The sequence below is a fragment of the Platalea leucorodia genome (genome assembly GCF_965183815.1).
Source record: "Platalea leucorodia genome assembly, chromosome: 10".
In the NCBI taxonomy this organism is placed as follows: Eukaryota; Metazoa; Chordata; class Aves; order Pelecaniformes; family Threskiornithidae; genus Platalea; species Platalea leucorodia.
In genome coordinates this window covers 18,683,059-18,705,054 of record NC_138832.1, presented here as the reverse complement: position 1 = coordinate 18,705,054, position 21,996 = coordinate 18,683,059, and the positions used below count along the sequence as shown (strand labels likewise).

Here is a 21,996-nt window from a genome sequence, read left to right as displayed (position 1 = left end):
AGACCCAGCCTGGCTGGCCAACAGAGAGACTGCCCGAGCAATGGCAATTCTGGCGCGTCCCAGTTTCAAGGTGCTTGTCCTTACAACCTTCATCTTCTTTTAACGTAAATAATACACACGCACCTGCCCATTTATATTTGCAAATGGGCACCTAAGGGACAAAAGGAAGGTAAAAATATAGCTTTACTCTTTGTCTTTCTATCTCTCAGCAAGCTAAAGTGGTTAATCTTCAAAAATTGGGCATGCACTACGTATGCTTCTGCTTGTTTTCCTCTGCAGAGTGTGCCTTTAATTACACAGATAAACCAGAATTTCTTCTCCTTTTCATCTTCTAACTCACACCAGAATGTCTGTCTTTAGTAAGTTCTTTCATACACTTTCCAACTGGCCTGACTACCTAAAAGCAACTGCCAATACATCTGTGCATTGTTAATAATAACAGTTATCTAATGCGTGCCAACAGCACGCTCAGGGCTGCAAACGGTCCAAACAAAGCACGTTCCCTGCTCCAAGGGCAAAGGGTGAATATCATCATTCATGCTTCAAAAAACCAAATTCCACTACTCAAAACCGGATCTCTTTTCAACTTTAACAAATAGCCTAAGCTTTGTAGTTTGCTCCCTTCATTTAACTCTTTTGGATGATGTGGTTAATAAAAATCAGTACACTTCTGTATGATCACTGCCCACCTCTGCTTCTGCCAAGTGGGATTTTTGTAATATCTTGTTATCATCAAATTAACTAAATGAGTATAGCAGTCTGATCTAGTAGAAGTAGATACAAAGGCAAGCTAGAAATGAACACAGCAGGTATTGACTGGGAAAGGTTAAAATAAAATGCATCGGGCACGTGTTGGTCTCGGGGCGGCCAGAGCCTGGCTGGGGGAGCCTGGGTGAGGACCCGGGGATGTCCCGGGAGCGGGGACCAGGGAGGTGATGCGCTCTGGCCACTGCATCCTCTTTGGTGAGTGCTGCTCTTTGCAGCCCTTCCCCTAAACTCATAAACGAGGCCAAAATAATGATTTGTGATGAGGCTTCTTAGAGAAAGGGACAGTGCCACCAGCGGAGCTGTGGAGCCTGCAAACCCGCTCAGAAGTGCTCGAGGGCATTTTCTGCCCCTGGAGCCGTATTTTACACCTGCTCAACGACATGAGACAACCAGTTGACTAAAGCTGGTCAAAGACGCAATGAGATGAAATGAAAGACGGTATTTTGACTAAATATTTTCCTTTTTCCGATTTTCCAGTTGCCTCAAAAAAAACCCAGAAGCCCCTAAAAGACTTTATGGAAAGAAGAATTCCTTTCCTTTCTAACTATAAAGCTGCAAATCTTGTGCTGAAAGAACATTTTCACCCATCTGTCCTCCTCTGCAGACGTTCACGCCGCTCCTCCCAGCCCCCGCCAGCGCCTGCGTGCCCCCCCAGGAGTCTGACACCTGCGAGAGGGGCCAGGCAGCAGGAGCAACTGTAGAGAAAGGATTTACACTCCAAAATAAGGTAAGGTCTGACAGATCTAGACTGCTGCTAGAGTTCAGCGGCAGTAAAACATTTTCCCTCTCATTAAAGTGTTACTTTTAAAGAGATATTTAGGAAAAAAGCTTAAAAGCAAAGATTTAAACCAATTCAAAGCCCATAACTGCAGTAACTCCCTATGCTCTGCAACTCTTATTTCGTTTCTTTGATATTGCTCTCAAGAAGTCCGTCACACACATTTCCCCAGGATTTCAAGGGGATATTATTATCATTTTTTTCTTAAAAGCAACATTTTCAGTGTTTCATCTAGGCCCTGGGACACATTAAAGCGTCTTTTCATTATCGCAGCCTTACTGCAGATATAAATAGAGCTGGACTTTGCTTTGTCAATAGTGCTGGCTTTTTTCTTTATTTGGAGATGTTTATGCAGGAGTATGAGCCACACACACAGCGCAAGGGGGTAGGCAGCTCCCTTTCTCATGCTGAGGAGTCACTTCACTTGGCCTGTTACTAACCCGTACCTAAACACACATCGCTTCTGGGTAGCAATGCGGTCATTTTAGAAGAAGGTGCCAATTCAATCAGTTCACAATTTTAACACTGTCTTTCATTCTAATTCTCCTAGTTTTGATGTGTGGTTGGCTCCAGTACTGAAGTGAAAAATCAAACAAACCCACAGTGTGCCATAGCATCAAATGGGCCGGGCACGCGTTGCACAGAGCAGAAAGGAGGCAGGTTTACCTCTCAGTTGCAGTTATTTCTTCAATCCATTCAACAACAACAAAAATGCAGCACCTGCAAACCTGGCTCCAGCTGAGCGGGACCAGATGCCTTGGCTTCAGTTTTGCACATCCCAAACCACCTAGAGATACATTGCAAAACCCAGCACATCTTGGACGATTCCCTGACATTGGTTAAATTTAGCTCTGAAATATCTTTGTGACTGAAGCCTTCTCCCATTGACCGAATTACCTTTCCCCCTCTGCAGACATCTGTCTCATGCTTCTGCTAAAAGTGACATTGCATCACCTCCTTCCACTACTGAGTAGCGGTGAAGCTATTATATTTGAAAGAAACAGCATCTTTCCTCTATAGTTAAAGTATGTTACAGGGCTGCCCTTTGCCCATTTTACAGTGTTTTGTCCTCTGCCACCTCCTCTGTGACCTGCGGGTCTTTTTCACAATGTCCGCCTCATGCATGCCGTTGGGATGTTTTATTAAAATGATCAAAATGGTCCTTTGTTTCTTATGACAGGCACCAGGAAATTATTTCCCAGCAGTGAAGCTCAAAATGTTATCTTATAGGTGATTATTGTTGACCACACAGTCATAAGCCAAATTCACCCAAATCAATTTTACTTTTAGAATTAATTTATATATTCTGCCTTTTTTACTCTGTATGTTTAATATACTGAGGATAAATTTTTTTACCTCTGTCTTCAAAACTAAGAGAGTGATAAAGAAGCTTAAAAAAAAAGAGGGAGGAGAGAAAAAGGCAAGGTCCCCCCGGTAATCCAGGAGCTGGGCTATGAGGAAGAACAGGAGAACGTTTCATGCTGGGCAGTATCAGCGTAAGAAATGGAATGGGCATACTGGAGAGGGAGAAAACCCAGAAGGAAGCCAGTTACAGCTGCCTGGTCTCAGGGCTGGGTCCAGGCTATGTAAACTTTAACATACTTTGGAGTAGGCCAGCATACACTGAAATGCAGTAAATCCAACAGGGAAGCGCAGCAAATGGGAGCGAGACAAGTGCAAAGTGGACGGAGCACCCTGACCACGGCATGCACACAAAGGTAGGCAGAGACATCGGTAAAGGACCTAAAGCAGCAGAGCTAACACATTCCTCTGCTACACCAGTCCTATGACCACTTTATAGCTCTTTAACAAGGAAAATTTATAGCCCTAAGTCAGACAGATGTTGTTGATACAAAACACAAAGGTCCGTACTAAAAACAGTGCAGGTATTCCATCTGAATAATACATGCTGCCTTTATATAGATGCACACCTCACTGATATGAACTTAGGTAGTTAAGTGTGAACCTTAGCTTCATTATCATCACTCATTGCTTTTCTTCCACGTGTGCAATTAGCTCTTCTACAGCAGCTAATGAATCCAGTAGCTTATGAACCATTAAAAAGCAAGTTACTAAACAGGAGTGTAAAAATGCCAGAAGACTGCCTTGGTACCACCGCTACTGCCTGGCGTGAGAATCACTTCGAGATCCATCGGTTATGCAGTTGCTTTCTTGGACTTTCATGATGGCAAACTGCAATGGAGTGGCTACCGTTGTCTTGGTCTTTTGGATAAGGCTTTGATTTCATGCCCTTCCGCTCCCCCGCAAGCCTGACATCGAGTCACCCCTGCCACAGCTGCCTCTGGGAGGAGCGAGGGACAGTGGCCAGAGCCCCCAGCCCAGTGCCAGCTCTGGAGCACATGGAGGCTGGCTTAACGATGCCACATTAATAATAAGAACATGATAAATATTATTAGCAAGGTCCCTCTGCCTGAGATTTCCAAGCTCTTTACTGAGAAGGAAAAAATAGGTCTCACGAAGGCCAGAGGGCACCATTAGTCACCCTTCCCAAGTGCGGACATGAAAGCAGAGATGTCATTTATGGAAGGTCACAGGGCAAAGTCTAATAGATCAATGTCACAGCTTTTAGCCACCGATAACTTGTGATGCCAGCAATTTACTTACCTATATGGACAGAAAAATCAATCCCATCATTACATGAATCTCTTGTTTTTATTACATTCTCAGCAGAAGAAAGTAGGTCAGATGCCATGAGCATGCACAGGGCATTTCTCTTTTAGCGAGGCCAACCCCCAAATCTACCAAACTCTACCCACAATTTATGAATTTGTGAGATGCCACAGATAGGCAAGGTTCAAGCATGCATACGTAAACTAGTTTGTATATTTGTAGGAATACACAAATCTTTGATACCATACGCATAAATGTAAAAGAAAGGGTGAACTGGTGAATAATAATATTTCAAAGTCAAGTTTGTGATGGGAGACATTGTCATGTTGGTTGGTTGTTCAAATTGATGACCTTATAACTTCTGCTTTAGAAATGGTATTTTCCTTTCCCATTTGGGGCAAATGAAGCCCAGAGAGCTGAAGGATCAGGCCCCCAAACCCCGGGGCTGCCCGCTTTCCTCTAGGATCCCCTATATCAGGATTGAGACAACCCCTGTATGGGGGCTGTGAGGACAGTTACTCTCTTTTGGAGAGAGCCCTGAGTATTCCCCCCCTGTCCGGAGCAGGGATGGGAGCCCAGCAGGGAGCTCGTGGAGGAGGCGGCGGTGGGGAAGGAGGGTCAGCGGCAGCGCTGCACGCACAGGCAGCTGGGGAAGCAGCCTGCAAAACACCCTCCGGGCTTCAGCAACACTACAGTTTTTCCGCACCTGACATATACAGGGGCCCGATTAAAAAAGAAACTTTATCCTATAAAAATAATACAATATTGTAGGAGTTTTGAGGCTTTCTTCCTGTGTATCATGGTCATTTTGAAAGCATGAGCTTTGGCAGCAGGCAGGTAATGTGCTGTAGCTGCTTTAACAGACATCTTTTCTGGCGTGAGCTCCGCTCATACAAACAGAGAAGCAAAGAGTCGCTCTGGCTGTACCTAGACCTCGCTGACATGTCAGTAACAGTCTGAGCAGCAGAATGTAAATCAAGATTTTAAGACGTCCTTTCCTGGCACAATACCGAACTTCAGACTACGCCTATATTCATCTCCTCGCTTTATTGCTGTCATCCATTCCTCCCCGTTGCAATACTGATTGGGAAATTAAAATGAAAGCCTTTACCAAGAGACAAGCTGTCTTTGTAAATCCTCTCGTGATTCGTGGCCAGAGCCAGCGCTGGGCGAGCGCTCGCCCCGAGGAAGCGCACTGCGAGGCTGCACGGGGAGCTGACGGGCTGGGTGGCACTGCTGAGGATGGGCACGGCTGTGCTCTGCAAGCGTGTCTGTCTGTCCGTCTGCCTGGGGAGCAGGAGGCAGCACGCAATGGAGCCGGCCGGAGGGAGGGATTACGTCAGCTTTCAGGCTAAGGGGCATCTTTCCAGCAGTGACATATTTAGCAGAGTAGTCTTGTCTGGGCAACTGAGCAGCACACCAGCCCTGCTCTGGATTTGGCCCGTAATAAATTAACAGAGAACGGCACTTCCAGCACACGATCTGAACACTGTCAGGTCTAATGAGTTTTCAGCTCCAGACAGAATAGGCCAATATATAGGCAATGATGGAGAAATCCCAGTGGACTGCAAGAGGGGATGTTTCATATTCACATCATCAGAGTTTCTAAACCTTCATGTATTTTCTAATTATGCAAAAGTAACAGTAGCAGCGCTGTGAGTAATTTATCAGCACCCATGTATTTTAAATGAACCCCTAAGAAGCATGTATTAATGTGACACAGCAGCATTACGTAAAGTAGGAGAGACTTGAAAAACCAGGGTCCTTGCTGTCTTGAGCAATGTCATTATCATTATCATAGAGCTGCTCTCCAAAAAGTAGAGCATTCAAACAGCAAGTGATTTTGCCCCGAGGCGCTCTCTGCTTGCCTCTGTGGTGCAGACACAGTTACGGCGTTAACCCACTGCTAGCTGCTGTGCCGGGCTTCACCACGGGCTGCACCCACATGCGCTGCCTGACCCAAGGGAACCGGTCACCTCTACAGCGCCGCCGGCAACCCTGTTCTTATAGAGATCGGCTTCTGAGCAGTACCGAGACACAGGTGAGCTGGAAAGCCTAAACCACAAACACAAGTAGAGCAGATAGACAAATGCCATCTGTTATTGAAGATAAAGGAGAGATTTATTCAAATATTTGTTATTAAGTGTTGACTGAAAGCTTTGTTGAATCCTGGCTTGTCTGCTAAAACGAGTAAAACGGCTCAGCCACCTTAACCCCGGTTCCATCCAAACATTTCCTTTCCAAGGCGTGGATGATGGATGAGCCATTAATTTTAGTTCCCATAAGGATACATTTTCCTCTCCAATGCATAGGCTTAAAGACATTAGATCACTTCATGGGAAACCATTTCTTTTGTAATTACGTCACATTTGATTTCCTGCTGTCTTTAACACTGCCCGTTAGTCACGTAGCAGAAAGGAGGTTCAACAGATTAAGAGCCCCCCCCACCCCCCCCCCCACCCCCCCGGTAGACCATCTATCATTCATGCAATGGAGAGGCTGTGATCTCTCTGCACACATACATTCACCTTTTAACATTTGCGCACACCCTGACCTGTATCAAACAGGGAAGGGAGAGAGGATATACGGGTGAAAAAGTTTTTCACACTTTCTGTGTTGAAAAACAATTAAACCACAGTAATTTTTCTGATTAGTTGCTGCCACATTCCCTATCAAAAATCTATACAGCTCATATTTGAAGCTATCACTTTTCTGTGATGTTCTCTTCTTTAAAGTCCATAAATACAATCGCACTTCAATATTTTTGTCAGGCATTTGCTATGATGACTGTGTTGTTTTGCTCGATGCCAAGAACACAGAAAGCTTAAAACTGCTAATCATAGTTTTATCCAAAGGCAAAAGCAAAGCATTTGTATGAATGCTGTGCTAGAAACAAGTCCTTCATCTTCACTAGCAAAATAAATTTTGAAATTAAAAATCAAAAGAGTTTAACTACAGATGAAATCCTTAGCGCTGCGTGCACAGAGTTCACTATGGTGTTTTTAATAGGCTCTAATGATGATCTCAATATCGTTTGATTGCACAGAATGCATAAAAACCGCACAGCAGCTATTGGTTCATAATTCAAGGCTTTTCCTTACCTAAACCGCTTGCTGGTAGAATTTATTTCCCTTACCGCTTGTCTTCATACAACCTTATCATCAGAGGAAAGCAATGAGCTCTTTATCTTATAACTGGGTGTAATATGCTAGTGCTTCAGAACGCATTACGGTCATTATTTCTCCCTCTCTCCCTAATGGGTCTGGGACGGTGCCATGCTCCTGCCTGGCTGCCCGCCCACGGGACCAGCCTCGGCTGCCACAGCCTGCCCCTACCGAGGGCCCGGGAGGGACCGTCACGGGGAGTCCTCTCTGCACGCTGCCGGCTGGGGTGGGATCCAGCTCTGTGGGGCTGGGAGGGACCCGCCGGTGTCACGGGTGCCACTGCAGCCCCACCTCCTACAGCCCCTGACAAAGCCCTGCCTGAACAGGAGTGGAGGTTTTAGTTACCCCAAGTGCTTTTAGTGGAAGGTATTTCAAAATCCTTTTGATGGGTTTAAGGAATGTTTTTTTAATTTCTAAGGCATTTGGGGTCCATTTGTTCATTTATTCTTTCACTGTTTTTTCAGATAAATGTTTATTTTCTGCTTTGGTGCTAATCTGTCTAGTGTTTTTTTCTTTTCTTGTGAACAGATTGTTTTCTGTATTGGCTTTAGTTTTATCAGCTAAACAAGTTGTACTTAAAGTTCTTTTCAAGAGAGACCTCACCAGTCCCCTTACCATATTTACATGCTTTTTCTGGTACATGTTTCCATGTCAAAGCACCCTTCCTCAGCATGGGCAACCAGAGCTGCAGACAGAAACACAAAGCCTCTTGCCAGGGCATCTCGTGCTGTTCTATCTGCTCTTACTGAACTATTCAGACTTGATGAAACCAAGAAGGGAAAAAAAGGGGTACCACCTTAGGGGCCATCCTTACCCTGGCTTCCCATGTCCTAAAAATTGTAGCTTTATAGCATATTTCATGTATATATGAAGTCCAGAAAGGCCTCACATCTGAACCTGGTTTGCAAAGAACCACTTTTTGGAAAACTGATGAAGAGAAATTTCAAGTGCTAAATGTGCCCACAAAGGCATAAAAGAAGAGTATCGCCTTCTTGCAAAACATGAAGTAAGAGCAAAATATTATTGAAGTGTCTGGGCAGGCTATCCAAGTGCAATGAGAAGTGAAGCCTTCACACAGGAGGCACAAGGAAAGCATGTGCAGACTCCTCGGTGTCCTCAAGTCAGCTATTGCTCCCATGTGTCCTGAAGTAACGGAGACTTTAGCCTTAGCTGTGAATTTTGTACTGTGTTGCAAAAAATTCCTAAAAATAATATCTGAAGTATCTAAGCTGTGCTTGAAGGCTCCCAGCCTGTTTGACTCCTCCAGGCACTGACGCTAAAGTCCTTATCGACAGCAGAAACAATGTCAGTGTCAAACTCTCTACGCCATACTCATGAACATCAGTGCCAGGTAGAAGTAACCAACTGTAAGAGCCGGAACCATCATGTCCAAAGGATCTTTGGCCTTTCTACTGAAACTGCTAACAGGCCCAGCCATTAGTGCCACTTCCAGGAGAAAAAATTAGGAACTGACTTCAGAGCAGCAAGTCATTTAATCTGAGGCACGGGGGAGCCATTGGATAGTAGAGTCGTTTTGTCAGGGACATCCTTGAAACCATTGCTGAGAAAAATACAAAGTTCCACAATAAAATATCAGTCCTTTGAGGCCTCCTTTGTCCTCAGTTTTAGTTAACAGTGATTAACTGCATCAGTAATGGTGTGATATGAGCCACCTTCAATTTCCCACAAAAGGGAGAAGGACTTAATGCAAGATCTTGCTAAATGTTACCTGCCTCAGTTTTTCAACCTATGAAGTCTTGTCACATCAGATCAATTTTGAGGACACCTTCTGAAATTTCAGGCTTTCAGTAAAGTGTACTAGCAGGTCAGCTGTGTTTGTCAATGATCAAACACATACTTGCAAGTTATTTTACAGAAGCCTCTTAACACATCTGCTATCAATTAGAAGAAACCACCAGAAATTCAAGAGCAATTTATATTTCTAAATGTCTATGTCCTGGTTTCGGCTGGGATAGAGATAATTTTCTTCCTAGCAACTGGTACAGTGCTGTGGTTTGGATTTAGGATGAGAATAATGTTAATAACCCACTGATGTTTTAGTTGTTGCTAAGCAGTGCTTACACTAAAGCAAGGACTTTTCAGCTTCCCACACTCTGCCCAGTGCACAAGAAGCTGGGAGGGGGCACAGCCAGGACAGCTGACCCAGACTGGCCACAGGGCTATCCCGTACCACATCACGTCATGCCCAGTATATAAACTGGGGGGAGTTGGCCTGGGGACAGCGACTGATGCTGGGGGACGGGCTGGGCATCGGTCAGCGGGCGGTGAGTGATTGCATTGTGCATCACTTGTTTCGTATATTCTTTTATCGTTATCATTTTTTCCCCTCCTCTGCTGTCCTATTAAACTCTCTTTATCTCAACCTGTGGGTTTTACTTTTTTTTTCTGATTCTCTCCCCCATCCCACTGGGAGGGGGAGGGAGAGCGAGCAGCTGTGTGGTGCTTAGTTGCCAACTGGGGTTAAACCACGACAGTCTAGAAACACGTTCTGCTTCCACTGAAGTTCAAATACAGCCAAGTTTACATAAGAATTACTAATTGGTTGTAAAGGTCATGCCTTTTGAATATATGCATATTGGAGGTCTGAAACCTATTAGACTGTGGTATTATACTTAGGATCAGTGCTGAATTTGGATTAAATGGTGTTATATTGATTTGATGAGCTGCTCAGATATGCTGAAGCTTTAATTGAATGTATCAGAAGATGTTAATTCTAACAGATACACCCTTAAAAGTAGTAGCTTAGTGATTTGAAATTGCTTTCTAGTACAGGCCTTTGCTGGTTTTCGAGAAAGAGAAAGAGGTATTTTGGAGTCCTTAATCTGAGACTGTATGTTAATAAATATCTAAGGAGAGGTTCTTTCTTTTCCTTTCCAATATGGATGAATGCCCTTTGAAAGCCAAAAAGGAATTGATGTAATCTATTGATTGCCATTTAAATGCCTTTATGAGCTAATTAGTGCAAAATGTAAAATGTTTCTGAGCAGAAACAAGCAACAACCATGAAAATGCAGGAAGGTTCATTTGGCTCTTAGATATACTGGGGGGACAAATGCCCTGATGCAAAGAGTCACCAACAAGTGACAAGTGTGAATAGTGCCTGCTGTGAAACTGTTATAAAAAATAGGCTCTCTTGTTGTAACTGTGAGAGCGTGTCATGCCAACAGCAGTCGTTGTGCACGCTTGAAACAGCAATGGTGTATCTAGCTTTCATCTACATAGCTGGGATAGCGTCTATCTGGGAGACACTGCGATGTTTAGGGAAACAGCCAACACCATAAAATAGGTCACTAGCTGGAGTCTGCCCAGGTCTGAAGTGGCTGAAAGTCATTACCATCTGTTCATCTGAAATGAGGTGCTGGTTTTGTTCCAGTTCCTACCAGATAGGTATCCACACTGTAAAAGAAACCTTCAGAAGTGACCCTAGTTGGAAATGGGGTGGGCAGAAAGGAGCCATGGACTGAAGGCTCTAAAGGAGCTCCTTCTAGCACACGCAGACAAGACGGTGGGTATCTGAAGCTCATTGACGTGTCGTCCCTCTATGATGCATTAGGAGGCAATTTTCCCTTGCTGTTGTCAGTCTGGCACCTTTCACTGGCCAACAGCAGCCACTAAGATCAACATCTGACTAATATCTTTGTTTGAGAAACATTTTAGCTTTGCAGCTCTAGGAAGAGATACACCCATATAAGCTTCTTTATGGGATCTTGGAAAGACTCTGTCCTGTGCCTTCTGTGTGAAGTCATGGCCCAGCTACAAAGCCAAGTTACTGTTCTTGGTGCCTCTGCACATGTGCTGACCTCCTGCTCACAGCCAGGTAACTTCTCCCATCTCTAGGGAAGATTTAGCTACCTCTCACATGCCACAGCCAGAGTGTGTGTACATAGGATGGCACTAACTTGCTCATGTAGCCAACCTCTCAGTTAGAAGCTTCCTTTCTCACTGGGTAGATGATCCTGACCCACTCAGCCAACTGTTGCTTGAATTGGTTAAATGCTGGTAGGGAATGGGTGGAGGAGGAGATTTCCCTCACAGAGGGAATAAGCATCACACTGTACCCCGGAGAACTCATGGCTTTTTCTGACTCAGACCACTATCACTCCCACTGATGCTCTAGTAGTAAAGCGCTTACAGGGAGAAAAGTATCCCAAACCACAGAGCAGGCATAGTCTGCGCAGCAGGCGCTCAGGAACCAAGTGTCCTCTAAGAGTTATTTCAAGTTTCAGCCATCATTACCATCTTATTAAGTAGCTAATAAAGACTGTACAATGAAGTATTTATGTGAACATATGCATTTAATCTAAGGCAAAGCTTTTGCCCTTCTCAAATCAACTGAAGAAGACTCTAATTACAACAGTTTCATGGCTGCATCACTCCATTCAAATTAATTACTCTGCAAAAGTTAATACAACTGAAATTATGTTGTGTGCCTTGAGAATGCCGAGGAGAGAGAAGCACCACTTAGGGCCCATTCTCCTTCCCACTCGGCCCACCCGGATCACCAGAGCAGGCGTTACGCCCCGCTCCACTACCCCTGGGGCTCTGCTCTCCTCCTTCCCCGTCCGACTCCTCTCCCTGCCTGATGGAGCAGGCAGCTCCTGACACATCATCCTCATTTACAGCCCCGCTTTCTCCAGCACCAGGAGAGAGTCACAGCTCATCTCAAGACTATTAACAGCACAACAAAGTATTCATACATTTACTAGACTTTGTATCCTTTCACACAAAATACTCATTCCTTTGATCTCTGGGTGAGAAGGGATTTCCTTGCTATGTCAAACTATTAAGGTAATGAAGAAACACCCCCGTACAATCCCTCTTTCTGTATTAATGGTAACAAGATATTCAAAAGATTTTTTCCCCCTAAGTACAGCATAGTGACTGTAAACAGCACCAGTATTTCTAATCAAGTTGTGCTACCACTTCTGACAGGTCCACTCAACTCATTTTTTGCTCTGCAGATAATGCTGCCTCAGGCTGATAATTACACAGAATACAAATTTTTACACACTTAGGTCACCCTCACAAGGTCAGTGCTTATCTTACAGGATTTTAATAAAAACAGAAGATGTTGTGACGTACCTGCCACCACAATTAATTAAGAACTATTGAGTATCTATTTTTACATAAAGACATTACGTATAACTAAGGCAGAGTACAAAAGCTTCATAAAATACGTTTGCATTCACTTCCAGCTTTACATCAGATTTATATATACATGTAAGTGTGTGTGTGTGGTCACGTATTGCAATTTTAAGCAAATTCAAGGAGCCATCAGTACTTAATCGGCCTACAGCAGCAAGGTTTTTTTGTCTCCCTCCTCCCTCACACTTGCACCTGGTCAGTATGCGTGACAGGCAATAATTAGTCCTGCAGCACTGACCACTTTTCTATACAAAAAAATGTGGGTTTGAATGGCATCTGATTGGCACTGCTGAGAGAGAACCAAGAGCTCCCTGAAAAGGCTGAGCATTTCAGTTCGCCCTTGGATAGGCCAGAAATAAGAGCTTTTCAGGTCGCAACACTTTTAGACACATAAAAGTGGTCTGAGGTCATATTTAGAGTTTTTAATGACCCTCACCAAACTCTCTGCAGTTCAGCTTGTGGCTTGGCAAGTGGAGAAGGAAAGGATGATCTTAAATAAAAGTGTATACTCCCCCCTAGCCCCAAATATTGCAAACCCAGCATTTCCCTAACCAAGGTGAATACACATCAGTGTTCTGGGGTACAACTGTTTCAGCCCTGACTGCTTGACACAGCCACAGCCAGACGCTGGCGAGCAATGAAAACATAGCAACAACAAGGGCAGCAATCAAGGCACCATATAGAAACGAACAGCAACACTTGCCTCCCATCCCCGTTCTCATTCTGGCAAGTGAACACTGATGTCGGATGGCATTAACGGCTGCCAGCTGGGCAAACAGAGCAAGTAGGTCAAGAGCATCACTCCTACAAGAGTCATCTTTGCTAAATATTGTGCTAACGACTGCATTATTGCTCATCAGACTGAGGTTCTGAAACTGGTGTTAAAAAAACCCTTCCCATGATAGCAGAGGTCCGGTTTTCCATCTTGAGATGTTTCAGGTTGAGCAAACCCACTCATTTTTGATAAAATGCCTTTTGATATTAAAATCTGCACTCAGGCCTGTCCCGATTGCACAAAGCAGCTTCCACCAGAATAGCTATTACAGTTGGGTAGAAACAAAAGACTGAAAACCGTATATTAGGCACTTACAGTTTAGAAAAGCTCTAATGGAGATTTAACAGACTTACTCTAAAGAATTCTTTGGTTGAGCCTGAATCCAAAGTGCCATAGGCTATTTCGGTTTGTTTAGCCAGGTCCTCTGCGCTCTCTATGGGAGAAACCATCCTTTCCACCGTAAGGAAGGCAGCAAGATTAGCAGTGTAGGAAGAGATAATGATGAGAGTGAAGAACCACCAGACTCCTCCGACAATTCGCCCTGAGAGAGATCTATGGAAAAACACACATCATCAAATTGCTTTGAAGACATTCCTTGATTTTTTTTTTTTTCATTGAAGAGAAATTCACATGCACAACCCTTTTGTTCAGATCCTCCAGGTATCTGTGAGCAGGCGGACTGTGAGCCAGCTCCTGATAGCCTTCCTCAGAGAGCAAACTCAGCGTGCACCTGGTCTTACCCAGTTAAACTCTCTCCAGTCTTTCAGTGAAAACAAGGACAGTCAATTAAGAAATAATTCATCTGAGCCAACCCCACTGGAGGCTTGGAGAGCAACAAGCTCTCCTGACTTCCACAGACCCTTTGCTAGAGAAGTCTTTTGCCAGAAGACTTTTGTCTTCTCTGCTTGCCCAGCCTTTCCCTGAGGCTGGATTTGCCTGCTGTGACATGCCAGCATCGTGTCTCTTTGGGGGCTGCCCAGCTTGGAGGACACGAATGTTGTACCTTTTATTGCATTGGCTCTCAAAGTGTAAGATGTAGGAAACTGCAAAAAGGAATCCGAGTAAACATGCAAAGGAATAAAACAAAAATGATCCGGTATCCTTCTTGCATCACAACCTAGCAGGAATTACAGACTGAATCTGCATATTGAAGTGAGGAGAGAGGCTGGTTTGTTTTATGTTTTATGTTAACTAAAATTTGCATGTTGCACTGTTCCAAGTCAAGCGTATTCCTGCTTTATAACCACCAGAGCAACAGAGAAGGAAGCAGAAAAAAATTTAATTGTGTCCTGGTTTTGTTGTGGTTTTTGTTTTTTAAAAGGATACCATAAGGACTAAAAAAAAGCCGATTTGTAAACATATAATTACAAAATGCCTAGTGGTCAGGAGGTCTAGATCCTGTCAGTAACAGCTCTTGATGCTTTAAAGCAATTGAACATCAGGCTCAAAATATTTATTTGGGGCTGAAGGATGCAAGTGCCATACTGCTCAGCTGGGTGGAGAATTTCACCGCCATGTACAGTGCTTATTCTTCAAACAGAGCATGTTGATAAGGAATGATTTCAGGAGCTGAGACAAAGCCATTTCATATGTATTCCCTTAACTCTACTGATACCAGTGGAGGAAGAATCAATCCCAGATAGATTAAATCCGTGGAACCTGGGTGCTGCAGTCCTCAGTTTGTGTGAAAGGAAGAAATAGAAAGCAAGAAAACTCTTACCTGTTTTTTATTTGTTTCCTTCAAGCCCCTCAGTGCCATCCCCAGACAGTGGGTACAAGTTGTCCTACCAACAGATGGAGACAGGAAAAAAGCAAAAGTCTCTTGACGTGCCCCCACCCCACCCACACGGGGGGGTAGCTGGTAAACTGCCTAGTCTTGGCCAGAGCCTGGGATTGCCTGAGCCATTAAAAAAATCCCATTAAATTATTAAGAAAAAAGAAAGAAAGAAAAAAAATATCCATCCAACATTAAAGAACACACCAAAGAAAAAAAATCGCCAACACAATAAAAACAGAGAGAGCAATCTGGAATAGGTTAGAGGAATGTGGAGAAACAAACTAAGAGGTGGAGCCCGGCTGTTCTCCACTCTCCTCTGCCCAAGAAACTGAAGCAGCAGCTCCCACGGAGAGGGCAGATGCAGGCTGGTTCCCATGGATGACAGCGTGCACCACCTGCCAGCACAGCTAGCACTCCAGGGGCTGCTGCATCAAGTCGGACCAACGTGCAAGGCGGTTCAGGTGGCTACAAAGCTTAGGGAAGCTTGAGAGGTGAAGCATCACCTCTTTGTCCATCAGGAAGCAATGACTTTCGAGGTGTCAACTCTGAGAGACATCGCCATCGCTCTGGCCTGCGTGTGCTTCCTCAGGGCAGGCACACATCCGCCAGATCACCGGCAAGCGGAGGCAGCTTCCCTGCCGTTCTTGAGGGCCTCCTGAGAGGATAAAAGGCTGCCAAGTTTCAACCTGGGCTGTGCTGCAGCTGTGCTCGCTTACAGAAGGCTACTGAGCAGCTGCAAAGGTAAGTTGCAGAAATACAAATCCAGAATTATGTAATAAGTCAAGGAATCTCTCTACCTCGCTCTACGTTCTCTGTAGGTGTCAAGTGAGTATCTTGGGATTTTACAGATGGCTAAAGTCCCTCCTGGCCAGCTCCCTTACTGGTTAGGGTCGTGGCTTTAGCTGCTTTATAAAACTCGATACCATACACACCAAACAGCCTCTTACACGGGCTGACATAATTTCAGCCAACTACAAAGCAGCGCCTGCTGAACTCGTCGCGTAAGGCTCCCTTTGGAGCCAGCAAAGAGGAAGAGAAGAGACAGACACCGTCAGAAAGAGATTTATCTCACTTGCTGTAGTGTGGGATAAGTCTGAAGGTGCCCATCTGTCTCATGACTTTGGAGGGAACTGAGATGCCTAACTAAAACACAGCCTATTGCTTTTAGATGGCTACGTCAGGTGCAGTTCATCTCCCTTTTGTTCATTCTTTCACTACATGCTTTCCACCTTCAGAGAAGACCCAGAGTTGAATTCCTCCTCCCTGCAGCGAGGCGGGCAGTTTCAGAGCCAGACTGAGCAGAGGTCTGGCTAGCAGGGACAGCAGATGAACCATCCACCTGCATGCAGCAAGACTAGCTTTATCTGGGGTTTCCAGGTTCCCATGGCCCTCTTGCTTTACAGTAGGCCTTGAAATAGGAAGATGAAAAAAAAGACTTGCCAGGGTGTTTAGATAAATTCAATGGAACTATTGGGAACAAAATAGTGTGTTCATTCTCTCCATAGTTTCCCATAGGAAATGTCTCACTTGCACTGGTAGCTGCCCCTTCTGTTAGCGGGACAGATGGGTTGCTGGGAAGAAGATGTGCAGAAGACAAGCATTTTCCAAACCAGTGAAACCTCAAGCTCACACTGCTGTAACAATAAAAAGTCTGTGTTGAGCTGCATGCTCATACAGCATATTACACACAGAGAAAGGTAAAAATATCTTGCCCCAGACATCTTGCAACCTGCATGAACCAAGTCAGACAGATACAGGACAAAAAATGGAGAACAGCTGAGAGGCAGGGGAAGGTGGGCATGGCTGGATCCCTTGACAAAGACGGCACTTCCCTGAGGGTCCTACATGCAAGAGAGGGGTCTTGCTAGATGAGGACTAGAGCTGTTCTCGGAAGAGTTGAGGTCACTTGGAAGAAAACTGGATGTCACTACAGAGTTGTTTCTCCCCAAGTTTTCCAATGAGCACAAAAAGGAAGATTAAACAGCTGCTACTATGAAGCAGTCTGGGCTGACATAGCTGTGATTGGTGGTAGCACAGGATGGGGCAAAAGAAAAACCAAACAAACCACAAAGCTGACTCTGAAGGACAGACAGACAGACAGAGAGTGCTGAAGAACAAGAACACGGACGAGCATGGACTGGCAGCCTCCTTGTCCAAAGGACCCCAGTGTCCCCCAGTCCATCTGCTGATATGAAGAAGACTCCTTATACCCACTGCAGGGGCTGGTGTAGAGGGATGCAGGAGAAAAAGGGTTAGTACATAAACACTGGGCTGGTAACAAGAAAATACTTGTACGGTTTGTACTGTGAACCACAGAAATGTTTGTCCATTACTCAGGTAATAATTATAGAAAAATCAATCACAGCTTTTAATACCAGCACCAATTTTTCTGATGAAGATGTACCTATCCAAGTGTGCACTGTTGTAATTTAAAACCAAACAACTAATGCTTTATCCCCACATGTCGTTTTCCAAATTACCTCAATAAATACATACTTTGCATGACATTATTTTAAAGTGAATTAGAGTGTTAACAAATGAGAGGAGTAACAACGACCCGGAATAACAGAATTGTAACTCAATTATCAAAACAAGGTCAGACGGTGGTTTCAAAAGGAACTAAACAGGAAGAGTGCATACCTTGAGAGGAAATTTAAAAGGAAGCATGGAGTCAAATGAGAGCAAATTAGTAACAAGAGAAAAACAAAATAAATATTCAAATTCACATTCAGTTTCCAGGAGAATAATACATTCAATCAAAACCTTATTTTTTAATGAAAATAACTCGAATTTTGTTCCTACTCCTGGCCAGAGAACATATTTGATTTCCTATAGTACACAGAAATAATAAGCTGCTCACACTACTCAATTTTTAATTGGGCTCTTCTAATCGATACAAGATGGCTGTTATAGTGACAAATAACCCTGAACAACAACTTGTCTAGAACCCCTCCATATTCTGAGCACACCTCACCCAGTACCCACCAAGCTGCCAGCTGGGTCCCTGGCTCACACGCCCGGCCAGCCCCCTGCCTCTCCTGCCGGCCTCACGCGGCCAGGCCGCCCTCACCGCGGCTACCGAGACAGAACACAATACATAACAGCATCTAAAGCGCTGACTTGAGATGCTTCCATCACAGGAACTGGCAGTGGGAGTTTCAGAAATATCTAGTTAAACAGCTCTCCTTGCTATTTTGAAAGTCCCACAAAGTCATTCCCATGGCCTTTAATAGGAGTCTCTTGAGTCTTCTGCTGTGAAAATAGGGATCTAGAAATACACCCTCTTAAATGACCAACCTCATGAGATAATTTTTAATGAACAGCCTGTCTTTTTCCATCAGCAATTAATTAATCTAGCCTCTTTGTTCCACATGAATAAAGAGCAAAATGAAAATACATGCTCTCATAGAGATTTCAAAGATACTTTCGCTCAGAACAGTGTTACAAATTTGACTGTGTTTTCTCCTGATTCCATTTGCTGTACACATCTTACATTAAAGCAAGTTTAATAATCTACTTTTCATCCATCAAAAGTGAATTTTCAATGCTTTAGCTCACTATGCAGAAAACACAGCAGCCTTTGATAGCAGAACAAAACTGCTGGAACAAATGCTGATTCCATCAAGGGATGCGCTAACCCCCGTCCTTTGGCTGCTATCTGATTCCGTTTAGACGACTCCTATTAAATACAGAGAGGAGAGTATAGGGATATATCCTCTGGAATATCCACACAGCATACTCACCGAGGATAGATCTAACTAGTCATTAGATGTCACAGCTGTTCCACACAAAGGCAGCTGAAAGAGCCTTTATCAGCAAGTACAAAAGTGATCTCTCCAGACTGCTTGTCGGCATCTCTCTACAAGTGCTGTATGCTCTCATATAAGAAATTTATTCAGACAAAACTCACAATGGAAGAATGAAGCCCCTTTTAATGGCAATAAAATAGTATGAAACATTCATATAGTCAATGTACTGTGAATGGCGTAACCTTACAAAGATACGGATTAAGAATGGAATACTTGGGAATAGTCCCTTTTATGGAAAAGAAATTTGACATTTAATCAACTTAAATCAACATATCGGTCAAAGGAACGGTGTTTCTGGAATTTAAACCAAGGTATTAAATTTCTCTTTTTTTCAGTAACAATGCCTGTAACTGCCTGGAATCTGTTATCATGAAAGATAACAAAATAACGGGACAATGTCTTCAAACGAGGGCCATGTATTAATACTGAGCTAATAGCTTCTGATGGACAGATAAAATAAATAGATTTACTGCTGTCTCTCTCTTTTTTTTAGGTGTTTCCAAGGCACTTATCATGGTAGTATTGAAAAAAAAAACAGAATATGTTCCACTTGTTATATAAAGTAAATGGCTGAACATGTCAAAGAGTCACATGAGAGCTTAACAAAAATCCTATGCACTTCTATTTAACTGTCAATAAACAGACCTAGCGGAAACAGTGCAATGCCTGCAGCTTTCCATGTGATGTCCCAGTGCTTATTTCCCGGTCCTTTATATTGGGCACACACATGGTCAACAGCAATTTAAATGTTATCGCTACTCATCACCTTTAACAGCAAGCAGAGAGGCAAAGTTTCAGTACAGAACTTAGGAATAAAGCAGAAACACAGTGTATAAACAGGAGGAGAAGGCCGACAGCCATAGCTGTACAGTGAAGCAGCACACCCAAACACTGATAACTCTGCGAACACTAACGCATGGTCATATCCAGGCAAAAATATGTGTGTGTTTTACGTAGGATATATATGCATCTCTCAATAAAGATGAAATCTAATTGCAGCTATGAAGACTTATTAAAATATATGCATGACTTGCATCAAATACCAACAGGCATATGCCAGTATCTCTGAAAGTCCTGGATTTTGCTGTGATCATTAGGAGATTTGAATGTGCAATGACTGTGAACTTCAAGGATCATTATTGCATTATAACAGGTAAAATCATGATCCTTTCCGTGCAACTTCATAGAAGTTTTGTCACTTGCTTCAGTGAGGCTACTCAAGATCCCTGCCACTCTATGGACCAGGAAAATCAGGCAACTTTTCAATGATTCAGGTATTGAAAAAGGTACACAAATATTGAGATCAACAAGGTGTATTTTGAATGTAAGTGCTTAGTTAGAAAAGATCTGTCTCTCTTGCTTTAATTAGCAACCTTGTTAACAGGAAAAACTGCATCCTGTTTGTACTAAGAAGATATTTTTAATGATTAAAATAGCTGTAAACTGGTTATTGAAGTATTCTCATACAAAATAAAACTACTGCTCCATCACTAAGAAACTAGATAATTTTACTGCTTATCACAGGCACATCACCGAAGTATTTTACCAGTGTAAATGTAGAAACATTGTATATATTGTTCAAAAAACATTTGTGGTATGCACTGTTCAATTAGAGAGAACTTCACTATTCTCAGGTGGTTTTCAAAATGCTTCTTTAAAAAAGAAATGTAATTCTACAGTAGTTAATACCAGTGATCTCTGTTAAATTGGAACTAATATCAAACATGTTTTACTACAGCCTTATTCAGAAAGACTGTCTTCATGCATAAGAAAAATCTTTATGGAAACTGGCAATGCTTATTAGACCATATTGACTATGAACACAGGGACAACAGATTAGACTGGACTGAAATAACGATACACATACAGGGTAGTACGCAATAACTGTTAGGGGGGCACATATGGAGAGCTGAAGATACGAAAGACGGTGGTAAGCAAATTAGTAATAGATGAAAGGACGGTTCAAGAAGAACAAAACTAGAGAAATCGGGCACAAAGGAAAGTAAAAAGACTAGCAGAAGCCATGACGGGAGTGGAGGTGTTTTAAAGTGCTGTTGCATGTGACTTTTTTAAATAAACAATTATTATTTTGCAAAGCAGAATATGTTATATGCACCAAGGAGATGACCGTAAAATGAGATATGCAGCAAAAACACGGTAGCCCTCCAAGCATTGCTGAAAACAGAAAACCCTATGCATTTTACAGCCTCAACATGGTGTATATAAGTTCGGCAGAAATGCATAAATGGCATTATAAGGCAATGCCACTCGCTCTGGAGGTGAATGTTAGCAAGCGTGGTGGCTTGATGATGATGCTTAGCATTGAATGGAATGTCAAAATAAAAAATTTTGAATTAAAAAGAAATTTGAAAAAGTAACATATATGCACCATGGCATCAGAAAATGACCATAAAATGCAAAAAGGTGATGGAGTGATATGGAACAAACCTTGGAGAAATATCGCATCCTTGCTGCATAAAGGCACCCAGGGAAAACCAAAGGCTGTTAAATATTCCAAACTCATTTGGAGGGTCGGGAGGATTCTGAGGGTCACGTGGTTCTTCACTGCTGTCTTCCAAGTGCCATTCGTAAGGGCTGAATCTGCTGACTAGGAAAAGAACTACGCTGACGCCAATGTAAGCAAAGACTATACACATCCAAATTTCGTAAGCCAAAGGATCCAGGAAAGAGAATACGCCCGGTTTAGATTTCTGGGGCTTCTTGATCATGATGGAGATGCCCAGGCTCATAAAGGGTTTGGAAAAGTCTATGACTTCTTCTCGCACCAGTGTTATGGTGAGGGGGGCAACAGCTATATCTGCTCTCTGAAAAGGGAAAACAAACCCAAGTTAGTTACAAAACAGTTGCAACATAATCACAATCTAGAGTCTCAGGCTAATGAATCAGATGATAAATTACAAGAATGAGTAGGAAACATTTTCTTTGCAGCCTGTTTTGCCGTCACTGCAGTTAAGGACTACGTGATACTGATAGAAAATTATTAACAAGAAAATTACAATCAAATCTGTGCAAGGGCCTCACAACAGAGGCAGATATGTAGCAACATGTATTTACGTTTCCATTAAGTTAAAACAGATGAATAAACACTACCCAAACTGGACAGTGAG

The 21,996-nt window shown here is 43.2% G+C and overlaps 1 protein-coding gene across 2 annotated transcripts in view; it reads right to left on the bottom strand.

The window, feature by feature from the left end:
• Positions 1 to 21,996, bottom strand: part of GRIA3 (glutamate ionotropic receptor AMPA type subunit 3) — a gene marked incomplete at both ends in the record, with an annotated part of 156,665 nt that overhangs the window by 22,800 nt on the left and 111,869 nt on the right. For both annotated transcript variants that reach the window (XM_082323606.1, XM_082323605.1), the window contains 2 exons: positions 13,636 to 13,834; positions 21,317 to 21,693. In XM_082323606.1, coding sequence (XP_082179732.1) covers positions 13,636 to 13,834; positions 21,317 to 21,693 — 576 coding nt within the window. The remainder of the gene's footprint in view (positions 1 to 13,635; positions 13,835 to 21,316; positions 21,694 to 21,996) is intronic.